Source organism: Poecilia reticulata, linkage group LG20 (genome assembly GCF_000633615.1).
Source record: "Poecilia reticulata strain Guanapo linkage group LG20, Guppy_female_1.0+MT, whole genome shotgun sequence".
In the NCBI taxonomy this organism is placed as follows: Eukaryota; Metazoa; Chordata; class Actinopteri; order Cyprinodontiformes; family Poeciliidae; genus Poecilia; species Poecilia reticulata.
Window position 1 is genome coordinate 18,212,146 of NC_024350.1, and position 21,024 is coordinate 18,233,169.

The 21,024-nt window shown below is 39.7% G+C and overlaps 1 protein-coding gene across 1 annotated transcript in view; it reads right to left on the minus strand.

The window, feature by feature from the left end:
• The window catches only part of drosha (drosha ribonuclease III), a 135,040-nt gene that overhangs the window by 99,538 nt on the left and 14,478 nt on the right, over positions 1-21,024 (minus strand). Inside the window, exons 13-16 of the mRNA XM_008396408.2 lie at positions 20,127-20,296; positions 17,339-17,463; positions 10,066-10,165; positions 3,268-3,375 (exon numbers count right to left, since the gene is read on the minus strand). Coding sequence (XP_008394630.1) covers positions 3,268-3,375; positions 10,066-10,165; positions 17,339-17,463; positions 20,127-20,296 — 503 coding nt within the window. The remainder of the gene's footprint in view (positions 1-3,267; positions 3,376-10,065; positions 10,166-17,338; positions 17,464-20,126; positions 20,297-21,024) is intronic.

Below are 21,024 nucleotides of genomic sequence, written 5' to 3' on the forward strand. Positions count from 1 at the left end.
GGCAATGGAGGTAGGGAACATGGTCCACTCAGAATCAATGTCCCCCACCTCCCCCCGGAACGTGTTCGAAGTTCTGCTGGAGATGGAAGTAAAAGCTCCGTCTCACAGGGGATTCCGCCAGACGTTCCCAGCCGACCCTCACTACACGTTTGGGCCTGCCAGGTCTGACCGGCTTCCTCCCCCACCACCGGAGCCAACTCGTCACCAGGTAGTGGTCAGTGGACAGCTCCGCACCTCTCATCACTCGAGTGTCCAAGATATACGGCCAAAAATCTGATGAAATGACAAAATCGATCATCCAACTGCAGCCTAGGGTGTCCTAGGCTGTAATTCAAGAATGACCAGTAACTCCAGAAGCAGCAGTAATTTAAGAAACATCAGTTGGAGTAAGCATCAGTTTCAAAAACCAATCAATGGTACTAGTAGATCCAGGTCGGCACCCAGTATCTCAGCATTCCATCCAGTATCTCAGAGTTCCACTCTGGTACATGTCCTGGAAAACTGTACATGCCCACTTAAAGACTTTTCTCAAACAATGTCCCGGCTCCCGATTCTCTCGTTCTAAATCAGCCACCCGTTTTCTGAGAAAATCATTTTCGTCCAGCAAGTCTTTGTTTGTCCTGCGCAGGTCCTCGATTGTCTGTAGGTTTCTCAGGTTCGCTACTACGTCCTTCAGATCATCCTGCTCTCTCATCTCTTTGTCCAAAGTCTCCCGTCCCGTCTTCAGATCCGTCAGGACCTTCTGGACTTCTCCTCTGCTGCCCGTCTGGATCTCTGCTGAACCTTGAACTTCTTCTCTTGCCTGCCTGTACTTTGGCTCTCTGTTATCCATCTCTGCACGGACTGATAGGATCTGCTCATGGAGAGAGTTGGTTTTTTTCTCCAGCAACTCATACTGTGTTTGCAGGCATACATGCGTGCAAGCACATGAATGAGTCTTAAGATGCTCCAACTTACATCGGAGGTGTTCAACAGTTTTCTTCAGCTCAATGTTTTCCTGTTTGAGCGTTCTGTCCATTATGTTTGCAATTTTTTATACGCAATGGTATCAAACTCTTAACTAGAAGCAAGTCTTCTTTTTCTGACTTGTACAACAAATGAGTTGGCATTAAAGGGGGTCCTCAGTGATGTCATAGAGCATGAGTGACATCACTGGCACATCAAAGCCTCTAGAAGCCTGTTGTGTGTGGGTGTGTGTTCTGTATTTGATGCCTTGTGGGCGGGCATATATACATCTATATATCTATATATATATATATATACATCTATATATCTATATATCTATATATAAATATATATATATACACACGTCTGCTGCGCTCCTGTGCGCCGCTGTCCTTCTGAGTGAGGGAGGGTCATGTCTTCAGCTCCATTTGTTAAAACCGCAGGATGAGTTCAGTTTAATTCTTTGCAGTGGCGGAGCTGCGTCCGTCCGCATTGGTTGTGCAGCTGCAGCGCACTGCGCTTGGTACGATACGCGCCGCCAGCTCCCGGTCAGAAAGACGCATTTAGTTCAGTGTTCATGAGATGATATTCAGAAAGGATTCTTTTATTGATTGGTTTTAGTTGCCTCTGATGAACTCTTTGCATAAAGTCTGTAATGTGTGCGCATAAGCACCAGTCAAGGGTGTTAGTTATAATCTGTCAAATGACCGACGGGCTTTAAATTTTCCTGTCGTTTAAAAAAATAACCGGTCAAATACGGAAAATATTCCGTTAACGCGACCTCTGCTCCAGGTGTGTGTCTGTGTCTGGTGAATTTTTCATTCAGTGGGGAGAAAATCCAGAAATAAATCCAGAAGTAGAAATACTCAAGTAAAAACTACAGTGTAGTAAAAACACTAATAAAAATACTTAAAAAAAGTTACTCATGTAAATCTAATTGGATAAATGTAATTAGTTACTCCCCGACTATGACCAAGACAGGAAGTGGCTTCCAAGTTTGTCCCTACACCATGATGCTGCCACCACCGTGTTCCTCCATGTCATGAATACAGACTCACGCCATTCAGTTTCATTTCTGCAAACGAAGTCAAACTTCCAGAAATCTGCAAAACAGCCGAAACACTGAGCTCCTTTAAGACTAAAAAGGTTAGATTTGCCTTAGATTAGCAATAACTGGAACATTAACTAACATATTTGATGTTTATTTCCTTGAGTTTCTTTGACAAAATTAATTTTTTGCTTGTTTCATAATTGGTTACAGTATTAAGTTTTAATCAGGTAAAGCACTTTGATCCGCCTTGTTGCTTCACACCAAAGAAACACAATTAATACAAATAAACATGATTTGTCCCGATGCACTGTTTAACACGGTGGTGGCAGCATCATGTTGTGGCTACAGGGCAAAAATGGAGGAACAACTTTGCAAAATTCAGTCTTAAAAGTTTTAGAGTTTCTCTGCTTCAACTTGTCTGAATCAAATAATTAGCAAGACTTGAGTTTGTCTTGCTATGAGTTAAAATGGCCTAATCAAAGTCCAGACCTATATTCTTATGAGATATTTGTGGCAAACCTTAAAAACATTCATAGATGCTCTTCATCCATATAAGCTCGAGATCTTTTGGAAAGAAAAATAAGGGATTTTTTTTTAAATCTCTAGATGTAAAATATGATTTAGAGACAAAACCTCTAAAAACAGAAGCCGTAATTACAGTTAGAAGATTTTATGTTTCACGCAGCTTCGATAGAAAAAATTTAATTTTGATCTATAAAATAAAAAGCACAATAAAATACAATAAATCAAGCAGACAGTGTGAAACAAAAGGGGTATAAACACCTTTAAAAGTGGATAAAAAGACAAATCTAACTTGGTGGTTTGCACATCAACATCTACCAGACCTTTGTTTTTTTTATGTTCAATAATCAATAGGGAGTTAATTTAAAAAACAAAGGATATATTTAAAAGGCCAACAGGTAGGAAACTAAAAATGACTCCTATCTGAAGAAAAAAAGGAACTGAAATAGTTCATTCAGTCCCAAAACGCCTTCATGTGTCACCAAATTTCTTTTTCATTCGATTTATGATTTTTACTATTCTAAGAACAGAAACTCAATTCAAACTCTGGTTACAACTTTAGAGCTTTGAGGCCTTTATTCTTTGACATCATCACAGGTTTTGCGTCTATGTTCTGATTAAAGCATGATTTAAAAAGGTGTCTGCTTTGATTGCCCATCATTTATTTAAAAAGGTGAATTCCTCGGAGACCCGAGCTTTAATGCGTTGCACGTAGCGCAGTTTGACAGCGCGTTGCTGCTGGATGTTACCTGGCAGACGTCGGAGCGGATGCCGGTTTTCCAGAAGCCCTGGCTGCTGAGCTCCACCGTCACCTCACGGCGCATCGTGTTCTTCTGCCGGATCTTCTGAAGAGCTTCCTGCCAAACAACCAGGCCAGTCAATTATTGATCGGCTGGAACGCGGCCTCCTGAAACGACTCCCCGTCCACACACTCCTGTCGCCGCGCAGGCGCCTCTTGTTTTACCCCAGTTTCCATGACAGACTGCCACATGCAACATACTGCAACCTGACATGGTACGAGATACAAACATGGCAGAACGTTGAGGTTTAATCATGATGTAACACGTCTGCCATCGACTCTACACCAACACAGTTTTAGCAAGAGCACAAATTGTTGCTCTGCATTAAGCAATTTGAGTATTTTTCTAACATCCAAGCAGTTTGAAATGAAACCTGCGTTTCAGGCTAAAGAATTAGAATCATCTTCTAATTTTATATCATAGATACTAACCACAATGGCAACATACTACACTAGCAAGCTAATGCTAATGTAGACAGGCTAAAACTAATGTCAAAGTGTTAGTAGGCTAATGCTAAATGGTGAAATACTAAAAATACTAACACAAACTTTGGCAAGCTAAAGCAAAATGTTAACATACTCCTCCCATAATTAGTAAGCTAATGCTAAATATTGAAATACTAACACAAACTTTAGTAAACTAAAGTGAATGTGAACTAAATTACCCCAAAAGCAAGACAATGCTAACATTGACAGACTAAAACTAATTCTAAAGTTAGTAGGTTAATGCTAAATGGTGAAATGCTAACAAACTTTGGCAAGCTAAAGCAAAATGTTAACTTCCTACCTAGAAATCAGGCTAATGTTGACAGGCTAAAGCTAATGCTAGTATTAGTAAGCTACATTGTGAAACAGCCATTTTGTGTAAGTGTTGAAAGTTTTTACAGTACTATATTTACTACATAGTATACTCAAAATATCACATGGTATTGAAGCTAATGCTACTTTTAGTAGGTTAATATGAAATGTTCAAATACTAACACTAACTTTAGCAACCTAAATGAAAGTGTTAACATACTACTCCAAATATGAGCAGGCTAATGCTAATGTTGACATACTAACTATTGTTAGTATTAGTAGGATAAGGGTAAATGTTAAAGTATCATTAAAATTAGTAGGCATATGCTAAATCTTGAAATACTAACACTAACTTTAGCAAGCTAAACAAAGGTGTTAACATGCCACCCCAAAAATTAGCAGGCTAATGCTAATGTCATTCTAAAATCAATGCTAATTTTAGGTTAATGCTTAAATGTTGATATTCTAGCAAGCTAAAGCAAAATGTTAACCTTACAAATTAGCATGCTAATGCTATTTTTGACATACTACCTTATGCTAGTATTAGTAGGAAAATGCTAAATGTTAAACTAAATTTTGCAATTTTTTAAAACAAAAATTAGCAGGTTCATTTTTAGGATAGTATTTATTTGTCAACCTGCTAAAGTTACTATGTCAACATTAGTATGCTGTCATACTAATGCTAGTATTAGTAGGCTAATGCTAAATGTTAACATACAATCACTAAAATGAGCAGGCTAACTGTTGACACTAGAAACTAGACACATATACTTGGTAATATTCTGTATTTTTGCAGTGTGAAAGTGATTCTTATTTTCATCAAAATATGAATTCAAGCAATATTTTCCCCTCTAAATCTACTTGTTTCTCTTATATTCAATCTGAAACTCAAACAGGATCTCACAGAGCTGGCTGGACACAGATCCAACCTTAACGTCAGGAGACTGAGCAGAATGTCTGAGTCAGATATAAGGCAGTCCTGGATGTAACATAACCAAGATGGAGGCCGTATTGACAGCCTGCGCCTCCTTAATGTGTGTGCTCACGCGTGTGTTTCATTCAGCAGAGACAGCATCGACTCGCTCTGCGTTAGCCGTGATCTGCCTAAAATGGAATGCCAGGAATTTTTTGACTCGCCGAGGAAATAAGAACAACAAAGGCATGAATAAATAATGCCTTCCCACTTTGAACTGTGCATCAAAAAGAAACTCGCTCGCCCACGCGCATGCACCACCACACACGGCAAACCCTCCTGTGGACAGCCAGCCAGCCACTGTATATGGAAAGCAGTCATCACAGAGAAGCGTGAATCGTATGTAAACAGTTTATTATGCAGGGCCTTCAGCGGGGTCAGAGAACTGAGGGAAACAAGAAAAGTAAATAATTAACCAGGGAGGTACAGGCGCTCTGTTTCTGCTGGTCAAAGTCACGGCACATTTGACTTTTGCCGTCATCTCCTTCTGCTGAGAGGACTGTTTATATTTTGGATCAGGCTGAGGTCAAACACCAAACGCTTCCTGAAAATCAATGGCTGACGAAAGGAGAGCGCACATCTGTTGCATGTTCTCCTCGCTTTCCGTCGAGGCTTTTGACTTTTCTGCGTCAAAACGCGGCAGGTTAACTGGGAGACTTAAGCGTGAGCGATCCAAAACTGGAAGATTTAAGTTTCGAGTTAAGACTACGCAACGTCTCTATTGTTCAATATTTGAAGGAAATGTTTGGTGAATTTCAGAATTTGATCTTTTTAGCTCAACATTTCTTGGATGGACGTGTGCTTTTTAATTTAAAATAACACACTCAGAATTAATTACAAACTTTTTTTTTATTAATTATGTTGGCATTATTTGGGAGACTCCATCTGAAGCACGAGGTTTCCACCAATTAAACTGTCATATTTGGTATTTTTATGGATTAACTGAAGAAATACGAACATCAACGTCAAATTTCAAATGGTTTTTTGTGTCAAAAACGACAGTAACTGAAATGAATTGATTGTAGAAGCAGCCAAACTTTTCCAGAAAGCTATCCATCCATCCATCCATCCATCCATCCATCCATCCATTTTCTTGCACCCTTTTTCCCTCAGTGGGGTCCGGAGGGGTGCTGGTTCATCTCCAGCCAACGTTTCGGGCGAGAGGCGGGGTCACCCTGGACAGGTCGCCAGTCTGTCGCAGGGCAACACAGAGACACACAGGACACACAACCATGCACACACACACTCACACTCACACCTAGGGGCAATTTGGAGAGGCCAATTAACCTGACAGTCATGTTTTTGGACTGTGGGAGGAAACCGGAGAACCCGGAGAAAACCCACCATGCACAGGGAGAACATGGAGACTCCATGCAGAAAGACCTCAGGCTGGGAATCGAAACCAGAACCTTCTTGCTGCAAGGCAACAGCTCTATCAACTGCGCCACTGTGCAGCCTCCAGAAAGCTAAAAAACTGATAATCAAAAACACTTCAAGAGATTACAGCCTGGCGAGTTGGAGGAAATGTAAGGAAATAAAGGATAACAATGCAAAAACACAAAATCTCTAAGTATTCCTGGTCTAGTTTCTGGTGCAAATATCTTGAAATAAGACCAAACATTTCAGCAAGAGATGTCAGCTTGTTTTAAGAAAATAAATCCTTAATATTGATGAAAAAGTTCTAGTTAACTGACAGATTATTACATTTATAAAAGGGGAAAAATGTCCTGCTATTAGTGATGTAACATAACCACTGTGTTTGTTTTTCTCCTGGATAAATGCATTGAAGAGTAAATGTATCATCTGGCTTGTATAACAGTTGCTATTTAATTGTAAAATTATTCCGTATTTCCACTTTTAAAACTGAATTTTGGGCAGGTCATATTGGTTTTTTAGGTGTAGCTGATATTAGTGTATAAAAAGGGGCGTCGGCGCGCAGCGGCGCAATCAGAGAGGATGACGCTCACCGTCAGGTCCGTGCAGCGGGAGACTTGAATTGACTGAACGTTTAGAACAAGTAATAAATCGAAGAAAAGAGATTAAATGGCAAGCAAGGTTCGCCCCAGCACCGCGGATCGTGCGCTTCAGGAGCTGGATTGGAGCTTGTACCCAGGAAACGCCGCCAGGTGCAGGAGGACGCCGACGGAGCGAGAAGACGCCACCGGGGGGGAAAAGAAAGACATTCCCGGTGAGATCTGGACTTTACGTTTCTTTTTGGGGATTTTCAATGGTACCACTCTTTCTTTCTCATTTTTTGGGGAGGGGGTTTTTGACGCTTTAGATTTTTCATTTTGGATTGGGACTTTGGATTAAAATGGAGAAATTCTCCCAGGATATGGAACTCTTTTGTGGACAAAATTCGCATTAAAAAGGATCGGAAATATTTGGACATTTAACCATTTGGGTTTCTTTACTGATATGAACTGAGTGAATTAAATCTAACCTAAACTTATTTGAGGGATTTTCGATTACTGATTTATTTATCAGGATAACTATTATTATTTTACTAGTTTTTGGTTTTTGTAATAAATCATTGTTGCTAAAAGTCAAAAAATTTCATACTGAGTGGTTGATTATTTATTTTTGTTGTCGATTTAACTGGTGTAACATATTTTACCTGATGCCTGTGACGTATCCCCTTTGAGTGTATTTGTGAGTTCCGCTTTACATAGAAGCTGAATTTTACAGTGAAATAACCTAACAATTGAACTAGTTAGTGCCTTTTCCATCAATATTAAGGAATTGTTTACCAAAATCAAGCTCCAATATTTTGCTAAAAAGTTACTTGTAAGTTAGTTTTGTCTTATTTCAAATGTGCTGAGATACGTACTCTAGAAATTAGACTAAAAATACTTGGTAAAAGTTGTGTTTTTGCAGTGTAAAGCCCTATTAGAAACCACTTGTTGCATGCATTCTTATTGGTTGTGCAGGAGGCTCCACTTCTGCTTTTCAAAGATGTACAGTTGCATAATTGCGCATCTGTTTTCAGCCATTTTCACGTTGGGTTGCAGCTTATATGGATTTAAAGTGACCAGAAGCCCCAAACCAGCTCTAAAATCTCAATATCTAAGGAGGATTTTGTGCAGAAAGCGTAACAAACATGTTTCGTATCGCCCATAAACCCTTCCTAACCTGCTCAAGGAAGCATAACAGGCCGCCTTTAACGATGTGAGAGGGTGGTAGTTTGCAGCTTTGGTGTGAGGGCCGGTTCTCGTCACACAGCTGGTGTGAAAACCTTGGACAGGTTGTGTCCTGATGCCCATCAGAGGCTTTAGTCTCGCAGTGCTCCCCGAGGCATTAAATAAGCAGCAAAGCCGCAGCGCCGCTGACACGGCTAATGGTCCTGGTGGAGCCCGATGGACCCGCGGTGTTGAGTGTGCATGTGTTTGGCTTCACTAATTGCTCCGGCGCAGGTTGACAGTGGGATTGTCAGGGCCTGTTAGCTGGGAGAGCTTTGCGGCGCTACCTGGGAAACAAACTAATTGAGCTCAGAGTTGCTGCTCGTTATTGGTCGAGAGTGGATCAAACGATCCGGAGGAGGAGCCCGGATCTGCAGGAAAGAGCCGGTTCTCGGGGCCACACGCGCAGCGCTGCTGCGGCCGAGGGATCCCCTGCGGCTGCATGGTCATTACTTCACCAAATCCAAACCTGTTCCGCCCGCGCTCCCCCGGCGGAGGGCTGACCTTCACACCCGGCTCAGGAGGGCAGTTACCGCCGCTTTATTCACAGCTCCAAATTTATCTCAATTATGCAGCAAAAAAAAAAGGGGCTCCGCATTTTTCATGCCTGACTTAAAACAATGGCCGCACAGATGGAGCCACACAACTTCTGCAGAACAGGGAGTCGGGTTTTTCCAGGCCTCCAGAACCAAAAGGAAACAGGGGAAGAGTCACACGTTTAGTTAAACCCTCTGAGTGAAAAAACAAAGAAAATAATATAGAAATGTTGAGTAAAAATGTTAAAATCCAGACGGAAAGCAAAAGCTTGTTTAGTCAATGGTTTTTTCTGCAAAAAAACAAAATCTTACCAAGTCATTTCGTCTAGTTTTTCTACATCTAGTTGAAATAAGAAACTAACTGAAAAAGTTACTTTTTATTGAAATTGAAGCTCAAGTCAAAAACTCCTTAATTTTGATGAAAAGTTCCAGTTCAACTGGCAGACTGATGCACTTATAATAAATTTCACTAAAAGTGAAATAATCTGATTTTTTTCTTTCATTACAAGTTGTAACAATTTGCTACTCAGTTTTGCTTTGAACTAAAATATTGTGTAGTGAAAATATTTTAGTAGACTTGAAATAAGACAAAACTAAACTTAAAAAGCAACTTTTCAGCAACATAGGAGATCAATAATTCTTTGATATTGATTAAAAAAATACTAGTTCTCCTGGTAGATTAAAGTTTTTATCACTTGGTTGCAGTATTATCAGTATTATGACTGTTCAGTGGAAATAAATACATTTTGAAACCCGTTTAGTATTTAAAGACGCAGCTACAAAATGCTTCATAACTCAAATGATGATGCAGCAGATTTTAAACATTTTTTTTATCTTAATGGAAACCGATCTGTCCATCCATCCATCCATTTTCTATACACCCTTGTCCCTCAGTGGGGTCAGGAGGGGTGCTGGTGCCTCTCCAGCTGGCGTTCCGGGCGAGAGGCGGGGTCACCTGGACAGGTCGCCAGTCTGTCGCAGGGCAACACAGAGACACACAACCATGCACACACACACTCACACCTAGGGGCAATTTGGAGATGCCAATTAACCTGACAGTCATGTTTTTGGACTGTGGGAGGAAACCAGAGTACCCGGAGAAAACCCACCATGCACAGGGAGAACATGCAAACTCCATGCAGAAAGACCGGGGCCGGGAATCGAACCCAGAACCTTCTTGCTGCAAGGCAGCAGCTCTACCAACTGCGCCACTGTGCAGCCGTTCTGGGAACATAAAATCCGTCGGTTTTCTTTCCACCCACCTCTCTCTGCGTCAGCTTCTGCTTGTCGATCTGCTTGACCTTTGGGCTGTTTGCCAGCAGGTGGCGCAGTTTCACATAACTCTTCCACAGCTTCTGGTACCTGCAATCAGAAAACATTTCATGTTTATTTTGTCTTATTTCCAACATAACTGAACGCCGCCATCAGCCGCTGAAGAGCTGCCGTTGAGCTCCAAAGTTCGAGTCGATTGTTTCCGTCTTATCGTCCAAGCGGATAAAAGAAACGTTCGTTTCAAGCCTCATTTCTCTATAAATGTCATTGTCTTTGCTGTGATTTGCATGTGAAAGGAGGACGGGCGTTATCGGCAAGGTGACATGAACCCCCCCCTTCGCTCCATCCGCGCTCTCTTTTCAATCAGAGCCCTGATTGATGCACCGACTGCGGCCGTTCTGCTCCCATTCACCAGACTTTCTCCTCGTTTAACTGCCATTATTCACTTATGATTACTGAGGACAGAGAGCACTGCAAAAACACAAAATCCTACCGAGTAGATTTGACTAGTTTCTGGTGCAAATATCTCAATCTGCTTGAAATAAGACAAAACTAACCAAAAAGTAACAATTCAGGGAAATATAGAAGCTTGTTTTAAGTCAATTTCTTAATATTAATGACAGAAAACTAGTTTTGTTATAACATGGTAAAAATGTCTAATAAATGAATTTATCTGCCAATTCAATATTAATGAATTATTTACTAAAAACAAGCTGCTATACTTTGCTGAAAAGTTACTTAGTTTTATCTCATTTCAATGTACAAGAAACTAAACCAATATTACTTTATAAAATGTTGTGTTTTGCAGTGCACTGTGAATACTATACAAAGCAAAAACACAAAATGTTACCAAGTATTTTTTATCTAGTTTCTAGTGTAAATATATTAGTTCACTAATTAGACCAAACTAACTTAAAATTAACAATTCAGTAAATATAGGAGCTTGTTTTAAGTCAATAATATTATATTGTAAACTAGCTCCACTGACAGATGATTTCACTGTAAACAAGAAATTTATCATGTTATAAAATTACTAAAAAAGTGTTAACATTTTTTTGAGTTATTTACTTAAAACAAGTTTAAAAGTTACTTCTAAGTTAGTTTGTCTTATTTCAAATTTTATATATTTGCACTAAACTAGACCAAAATTAGCTGGCTACATTTTGTGTTTTTGAAGTGCAACTTATAAAAACATAATAACAAATAGCTACATTTTAACTTAACGGGAAAAAATTCTTGTTTCAATGGCAGATTTTTTAAATCAGGAAATAAATATCTTATAACTGCATCCATCTGCCAGGGAAACTACAACATTTTTAATTAAAATTAAGGAATAATTGACTAACATCCAGCTCCTATTTCTTGCTGTAAGGTTATTTGTAAGTTAGTACAACGGAAATAAGACTTTATAAAGATTTTAAAGTAAATTTCTATCAAAGGACACAAAGATATCAAGCATCTTAACACCTGATGACAAACGTTTACACACGCAAATAAATTATAAAATGACAAAAACTGTCAAGCTCAACTGAAACTAGACAAAATTCCTGGTAAGTTTTTGTGTTTTTCAGTGTGGAGTGATGAGAAAGGAGAGCAGTGGATGAATTTCAGAGCTTTATTAGTGGGGACTTCATTACAGTCTGAGGCGGCTTTACCGCCCCGATTATCGGCTCACAGCGATGGGAGAGAAATGAGGGGAAGGTCCAGCCTGGGCGGTCCCCAACCCGCGGCGTTGACCTTTCCACGGATCCGCCGCGGCTCTGGGAAGCTTTCATTAGCTGCTTCTCTATCCACAAGTTCTGCAACGCTTCTCAGACGCGCTCGAATGAATCGAATGAATCTCGTCACTGAAAACGTCCATGCAGACGCGGCGAGGAACAAACCGCCTGTCCTGCTGATGTCCTCAGAAAATCATAGAAACGCCCATAGATTATTTACACACGGTGAAAAAAGTAGAGTTATTTCTGTTAAGTCTGGGGATTGAAGATGATTAAAAAACAACAATTTTTAAATATAGAAGTGCAAAATTAAAATCTTAGGTCCAGTTTTAGGTGCAAATATGAAATAAAACAAAACAAACTTACAAGAAATTGTTTCAGCAAGACAAAAAGCTTGTTTTAAGACAATTAATTTAATGAAAAATGATATTACAAGACATTTCTCCCATATTATAAGTGAAATAATTATTGATTCCTATTTGTTTCTGAAACGTTACTTGTTAATTTTGTCTTATTTCAAGTGAACTAAGACTTTTGCACTAAAAACTAGATGAAAATACTTGGTCATTTGTAATAAATGCTATCTTTATGCAGTTTACAAGATATTTATATAAACATTCAAATCTTTTATTGCATCATGTCGATTTTTTAAAGTAAGTAATTTCTTAATATTGACAAAAAAGTACTTAATGTCATGTTTTAAGTGAAATAATCTGCCATCAATATTAATAGTTACTGACTTAAAACAGGCTCATAACCTGCTGAAAAAGTTACTTATAAGTTAGATTTGTCTTTTTTTAAGTGAACCGGGATATTTGAACTAGAATCTACTCTGTAAAATTCTGTGTTTTTGCAGTGTATGTCCTTCATAATCACAGGGAAGGCTGTTAACTTTACAGTACTGTAGTCACCAACACTCTCCAAAGAGCTTTTATAAAAGAGCTAGCTGTTCACAGAGTGATGTATGCAAACATTAACGGAAAGTTTAGTGGAAGAAAAAAATGTAGTAGGGAAATAAAGACGAGCAACAAGAAGGCAATAAAATAACCACATAAACAAAACACAAGTCTAAAGGAAAACTGATAGTGGCAACTCACTCAGTCTTTGGTTACCTAGCAACAACCTGAGTAACATGCGCAGCGGCCATTATTTCATTAAATTAGAGATGCGAACAGATTAATGACACACGGTGAAGTAAGTGGTATCATTTCTGTTTGATGATTAAAATATAAACATAAAAATGTCATGCTATGACCTACACAGTCGTAGGGAAGACTGCTACAGCTGTCCAGCAGACAAGAATATCAATGGAAAGTTTAGTGGAAGGAAGAAAAAAGACAAGCAACAAGGAGGATTAGTAAGCAAAGCCCATTCTACTATCTGTTAGCATAACTGGTTGTTGATGCAAATAGCTGCTAGCTTTATTGGCTGCTAGCTTAAGTAGCTGTTAGCTTGATTAGCATTTAACATGAATAGCAGCTGCTAGCTTTAGTTTATATTAGTAGAATCCATCAAAAACTGGTTTGTTAAGACTGAATTTATTCCAAATTAAAAATATTTCAGTTTGACATTTAGATATAAATAATAAACATTTATTTACATTTTATTAAAGTAGCTTTTAATGGATGTGAATTACACGGTTTTCTTTACGTAAATCAGAGTAAAAATCACCTGAATGTCGGTAAATATCTGTAAATTAACACCCAACTGCAGAATATTAACGTAAATCTGAAACGAGGTAAACAGTTTTTACTTAATAGTCCCAAACTGAGGCCTGGAGACGACATCAGGACACAAAGCGGCCAATCACAGCGCAGAATGCTGATTAGTTTCTCTGCTTCGGTTCAGAAAAGACTCGGCTGCTCCTGCAGGCATGAATGTGACAGGAATCACTTTCAGCTCGTGTCAGGTGCTGCTTTTATGGATTCAGAAAAATTTTTTAAAAAGTAAAGAAATGGAGGCCCGAGTGGAAAACAGACAGCAGGTTGAAGCGAAGCCGCAGATTTCATCTTCTGTTTACCTTTTTCTGTCATTTTTAATTTATTCTCTGCAGTGATTTCACTCCTCTTCCATCATCCTGATTTATTTCTTCTCTGCGTACGTTCCCTGACCTCTGACATTATCATAGCTTTTGTGTCCGTCGGGCGGGGAGCAGAGAAGGAGAAGAAAAGTTGATAAATGTTGCTGCTGATGCGTCTGCAGCTACGATCGCCGCTACGCGCGTCATTAGCTGCGATCAGAAATCCAGCAGCAGGGTTTCCCCCAGAAAACTTGCCCCGGTGGTCGGGGCGTTGAGGTGGTCCACCGAAGGTCCACCGTGTTTTTGTATTAAAAGATGTTAAGTTGACAGGAAATGTAAAAGTATTAGTGTGTAATTATAGGTCACGGGAAAACATCTCCAGTGAAATGGTATTTAAACCCACAACTAGACTAAAAACTAAAATTTGCACTTCTGTTTAATCCAAATTAAGTCAGTGGCTCCATCAGGCCTCCCAGGGCTTCATGGGCCCCATAAATACTAATATTTTAAAACAGAATATTAAATGTAACACTAGTTTATTCAGATTATCAATGCTGTTAAATTTTATTCCGTTCTTTAGGCGTGCATAAATTAATAGATTTTAAATTGTTTAACATTTAGATTCAAGATTTTAAGGAGCTGGCAAGTTTACTTTGTAAAACTTCAAAGAACAATATTCATAGTTAGATTGTTTTGTTACCATAGCAACAATCTGATGCTGTGAGTTTAATCTTTGAATTTACACAAATTAGTAAACTGTGATTATAACTTATTGCTTTTTAGGCTGGCCAATTAAACTACTCCCTTCGCCTATATTTCATTAAATCTAACTGTTAGAGGTGCTGATCTTTTTAGGAACAAAAGGGGCCCCTAAGTGAAAGTCTGCTCAAGGCCTCAAACAGCCTTGGACCGGCCCTGCATGATGAGGTAATCTGCTGCACTGCGCAGATATGCGCAACAAACGGGAGATTTAATTCAATGCAGCTAATGTAACTTTAGTAGCTCTTCCATTTCATGTCTGTTGAGTTTTTAATAATCGTCACAGAAACTATTTTGGTTGGTCGAGGTTATGGGACGAGTTTCTCAGATCTCCGCTCGGCCCCGCGGATAAACTCTAAATAGACGACGCATTTGATTTGGTTTGATGCATCGTGTAACCGGAAAAAATACTAAAAATAATAAAATAATATAAAATCAGCGTGATGCCTTACAGACCGGAGGGCACGAAAGCTCCTCACCGGGCTGAACCTGCATGATCAGGTTAGCGCTGCTGGTTATCCACAAACTCTCCAGCCAACCGGGACCACAGACATAAACTTTACAGGGAAGACAGACACAGAGCCACATGCTGAGCAGCGTGTTGAGATGTAAACGCCGCATATAACTGTTTGTTCACAAAGATAAATCATTCTCATCGCTCCACAACGCGACCTCTGAATTCGCTACAAGTTATTCCTGCGGTTCACATAGAGCTATGCAACCAGAACTAACGTGGCGGGTTTTAAACTCTTACCTAGAGTTCTCCAAAGGATCATAATTCCTCACAGTAAATTGATGTAAACATCCATACAGGTCAGCCTGAGTCGGTAAAGCAGCGGCAGCGTGAGGCAAAGCGCAGAGGCACCAGCTGTGTGATTGGTCCGCTCTGTCGGGTTTAAATGCAACTATAAACTTATCTATTATAAACCTATACTTTAGGAATAAATCTGCTCTGCTGGTGAAATGCTCAGAGCAACAGAGACGCTTGCAGCCCGGCTTTAAAAAAAAAAAAAAAAACAATTCCCCTCCCCCCCCAGAAACGTAAACAAGCAACGCTTAGCCTGGCGGCGGGGCTAGTAAAGCATGGCGGGCCGCCAGGCTAATAATACACTGGGGGAAACCCTGAGCAGCATCAGGAAAATGGATTTTCAGATTATTATTCTCGTTTTTCTCTCTATCCTACAGAGCAAGCAAAGGTTTTCCTTCCATTAACCTTTCCTCCATTTTATGACTTTACAAACGAACATAATTTAGGGTGTAATTGTGAACGGAAAGGAGAAAATATAAAATTTTCACATTATTTTTAATAAATAAACAACTAAACAGTGCGGTCTGCATTTGTTTCTGGATTAATGGGTTGTAGAACCAACTTTCTTAGTTTTTTCTGCCGTTCTTTTCCCACAAATTCTCAAATGTATTCAAGCCTGGGCTTTAACTAGACCATTCCAACACAGTTTGCATATCTGGTTGTATGTTTAGCGTTAATAATCTTCCGCCTCTAGCAGGTTTTATTTTCCAATTATCAACCAGTTCAACTTTTTTATGCTCAGGAGAAGAGGATCCCAGAGCATGATGCAGCCACCACCATTGTTTGCTAAAGTATAAACAGCCATCAGAGCAAATTAATCATACAAAATTAGATTAATAGTCCAGGTTTTCTGTAAACCTAAAACTGTCTGATTTAAATCGCAGAGTAGAAATCAGACATACATCTAGATATTTATATGTATGTGAAAACATAAACATGCAAGTCCTTCACCAGAGCTAGAAGGGAAAGCAAAGCAAGAAAGACGAGAAAGACGAAAGGAAGTAAAACAAAGAAAAAGAAAGAACACAAAAGCAAAAAAGAAAAGGCCAGAAAGAAAAAAAGAAAGCACCAAAGAAGAAAACAAGAAAGGCAAAAAAGAAAAAACTAAGCAAGAAAAACACAAGACATCAGCAAGGAAGAAAAAAGAAAAAGCAAAAAAGAATAAGAAAGAAGGAAGATGAACTGTAGGACACGAGGAAGAGGAGAGACAACGTTAAGATGAAAAAAAGACAAAAAAGAAAGACGATTAACATAAATGAAGAGGTGAGGAAGAACAAGAAACGATGTAAGAACATGAAGGAGGAAGAACAAAAGATGGATAAAAAGAAAAAAGGAGGGAATGAAGGAACTAAGGAGAGAAGGAAAAAATGAAGACATGAAGGAAAAGCAGAAACGGAGGCAGTAAAATAAGGACATGAATGAAGGGAGTAAAAAATGACAAAGAAGAAAAGAGAAGAAAAAGAAACTGAGTTAATAAAGTATGGAAATGTTTTTTCCCATTGATTCAGAAAAAACAGCTGAAGTTTGAATTTCTAAGTTGATGAAATGTGGATGAATTTAATGTTTGTGTCTGTTAGTCGTCTAGTTTTAATTAAAGTTTGTAAACATCAGCTCAGGTTTAAATTTAGCCTCTGTAAGCAGGGTGTGTGTGTGTGTGTGTGTGTGTGTGTGTGTGTGTGTGTGTGTGTGTGTGTGTGTGTGTGTGTGTGTGTGTGTGTGTTTGTTGTCAGAACGCTCACATCATCTCGTCTTCGTCTTCTGTTAATTATGCTGCAACACAGTACAGTTCTGTCACCCGGAGCCCCCGGATGCTACATTACTATTCACCAGACGCATGGCGAATCCGCGGCGCCCCCACGGAAACCCGGGACCCGTGACAACGCATGCGAAAACGCCGCCGTCCCCGACTCCGCGGGGAGCCGGCGGGCCGCGTTTTCTGTTTCCTGCTGTGATCTTACTGAGGGTCTCCGGCGTAGCTGAGCTGAGCGGGCCGGATGCCGAAGTGAACGATGATGGGGAAGGTGATGACGTCTGGGTTGAACTGCTCCCTGTCCAGCTGGTCGATGCGCACCGAGCTCGGCTTCTGAGAAACGGGGAGGGAAAGACGATGAATTCGTGTCTCCATCAGAAAAATTCAAGAACTTTTTGAGCGTTTTCAAACTTTGGAGATAAAAACAACACAAATTAGCTTAAAAAATCTCATTTACAGCAGTAATTAAGCAAAAACTGTACAAACAATATAAACATTTTGCATTAAAAATCCTCTTCCTGTAAATAGGTTTTAGCTAATTTACTAAAAATAATCTATTTTATTTAGTTTAGGCAGCAAAATGTCTTATTTGTTTATTGGCGTCTTTTAATGTACTTCTAATATTGTATATAAAAAAGCTTTAAATGAAAAATCTTTCACTTTTATGTGATTAAATCGATTAATCGTTCAAATATTCAACTGAATAATCAATTACTAAAATACTTGTTAGTTGCAGCTCTAATATATATAAAGTACGCTTTATTTTGACAATCACTGGTTGCAGCATAACTTAGTTTGTATCCACTAAGCGCATTTCAAAGTTACTTACTTCTACCACCTAAGAGGGTAAAAGTGCAACTTTTTAATATGATTAATCGATTAATCACTCAAATAATTTATCACAATCGATTACTACAACATTTATATTAACTCCGCTTTAGTTTGATATCCACCAAGTTGCCTTTCAAAGTCACCTACTTGTACAAAACAAATGGGTAAATAGGAAAAGTGCAATTTTTAATATGATTAATCGATTAATTGTCAAAAATATTTTATTGAATAATCAATTACTAAAATAATAATTAGTTGCAGGCCAAATTTATATTAAGTTCGCCATCTATCAAGTCACTTTCAAAGTTTTCCACTTCTCCTATGTCACTTTTTTTTATACGATTAATTGATTAATCATCATAAAAATGTATTAATTGACAGAATAATCAATAGATTAATCAATTATGAAAATAAGAGTTAGTTCCAGCCCTAACTAGGTGTATGAAAATATCTGGTTTCAACTTTAAATATTATTTTTCAGATTTAGGCTTTTAATCAAATGTTAGATTGCAGTTTATTATAAAACTGAGCAGCTTGAATATCAAACACCAAACTGAATTTCAAGTATTTTCAAGGGTTTCGAGCTCCTGTATGAACCCTGGAGAGAGAGGGAGGAGGAAAATCCTGTTACAGTATCAACATGTTTAGCCACCAGGCAGCCATCGCTCAATCAGCGGCGAGCCGCAGGAAGTGATATAAATAATCTAAACCACGAGGCGATCCGTCACAGAATGATGGAGTGAATGACAGGCAACCCGTCCTGCGCCAGAACCCGGATCACAAGCCGCCTGTCGGCCGGTTCAGGGGATCAGAGGGAGCGGATGGCACCGACTCGCCTCCGGACTCCCTCATCGTCCAAACGTTTCATCCCAGGGTCAGAGGTCACCACTGCTGAAAGCAGATGATTTGATTCATCTGGAATCAAAGCACCAGACTGGGCTGTAAAAGAACCTGGACCGGACCAGGAAAAGAACCCAGAGTGGACTGGGAAAAGGCCTGAACCAGACTGGTAAAAGAATCCAGACCATCTTTTACAACCCGTACCAGACTGGGAAAAGAACCTGGACCGGATTTAGAAAAMAACCCGGACCAGACTGTGAAAAAGAACCTGGACCGGATTTAGAAAAAAACCTGGACTGGACTGAGAAAAGCACCTGGACCGGACCAGGAAAAGAACCCAGACTGGACTGGGAAAAGAATCCAGACCATCTTTTACAACCCGTACCAGACTGGGAAAAGAACCTGGACCGGATTTAGAAAAAAACCCGGACCAGATTAGGAAAAGGAACCTGGACCGGATTTTGAAAACAACCCGGACTGGACTGAGAAAAGCACCTGGACCGTATTTAGAAAACAACCTGGACTGGACTGAGAAAAGACCGGACCGGACCAGGAAAAGAACTTAGACTGGACTGGGAAAAGGCCTGAACCGGACTGGTAAAAGAATCCAGACCATCTTTTACAACCCGTACCAGACTGGGAAAAGAACCTGGATCGGATTTAGAAAACAACCCGGACCGTATTGGGAAAAGAACCTGGACCGGATTTAGAAAATAACATGGACTGGACTAAGTAAAGAACCTGGATCGGATTTGGAAAACAACCTGGACTGGACTGGGTAAAAGAACCTGGACCAGATTTGGAAAATAACCTGGACTGGGAAAAGAACCCAGCCTGGAGCGGGAAACAAAGGTTTCTGGAGCTAAATCAGATTTATGGATCCACCTACATCCATGATGTTCACAGCTGACAGTTTAAAAGGAAAATGGAGAAAAAATGAAAATGTCCAGATGAGCAGTATTACTGAGAGTTGGAAGGTGTGAATATTTACCCAAATAATATATTTTATGGTTTTATTCATCTGCTAATCTGTATAAATCGGCTTGTTTTGATATTAAAAGAGAATGTTTTTTCTGTCAGGATTGATTTATAGCATCAAGAAAAGCAATAAAACATCTGAGGGAGTGAATATTTTCCACATCCTCTGACATCTTCACCCTCACACGGACACAGTTCCTGCTCACCGTTTGAAAACAGAGGCCGGGTAAGAATGTCATCCAACTAAAAGCTTTGAGTGTGGAGGAAGACAGAGTAAGTTCTTCGTGTCACAACCTGCTTCCTGCAGGGTCAGAGTTCAGGCCAGAAGAAGAAGAAGAAGTCCTTACCATGCCGGGGTTGGTGACGATCATGCCTTTGCACTCCTCTGCGTATTTCTGCCAGTCCAGCTGCTCCCACTGCAGCATGTCTGCGATCTCCTCCTCAGGAACCAGGGCCTTGCTGCTGCGCAGGAGGTACAGCAGCACCTGGTGCATCGACAGAACCTCCTTCCCGCCGTCTGCGATCACCCAGCAACAGAAAATCATATAAAACGTGAATATGATGCGTTATTTATACCCGAGTGACTTCTTCAAATCTAATGAAACTGGGGTCAAACGTTTCTGCAGCATAAATTTTCATTTGTGCTGCAATCGTTCTAAAGATATTAACAAAAGAGTTCCCAGGGGTCAGAGGTCAACCAGTCCCCCCACATTTACAAAATGAAATAATAAAATCAATGTCAATCAACTAATCGTTTAGGTTTCTGCTGCTTTTGTTTAAAGTTACTGAAAGTTTAAAGATAATGATAGCGGCACAAACAAAAATCTTTGCACCAGAAACGTAGCACAAATATTTGACACCAATTTTATTAAATGTGGGTAATGTTGGGAGGGCTGGTTGACCTTTTGACCTTTAAACTTTCATTAATATCAATTAGTTTGGTCTAACTAACCAAACCATTGGAGAAACCTGTTCCCCTCCTCACCTGTGGGGGCGCTGCACCAGGAACTACTGAAGGAAACTACATGAAAATCTCTGAAGACGTGAACTCGACTTCCTTCTTCACAAAATGTCGCAAAAATGGAGTCCCATCAGATTTTATCGAATTTCTCTTTGACTTCAGCTAAAAACCACAAACCATTTCTCTTGGTAGCTCTAGGCTTTTTTTTGGTGGCATTTACCCAGAATGCACCACTTCCTGCTGTTGGAGCAGCTTGACATTCAAACAGCGCCAGAGTTCACTTC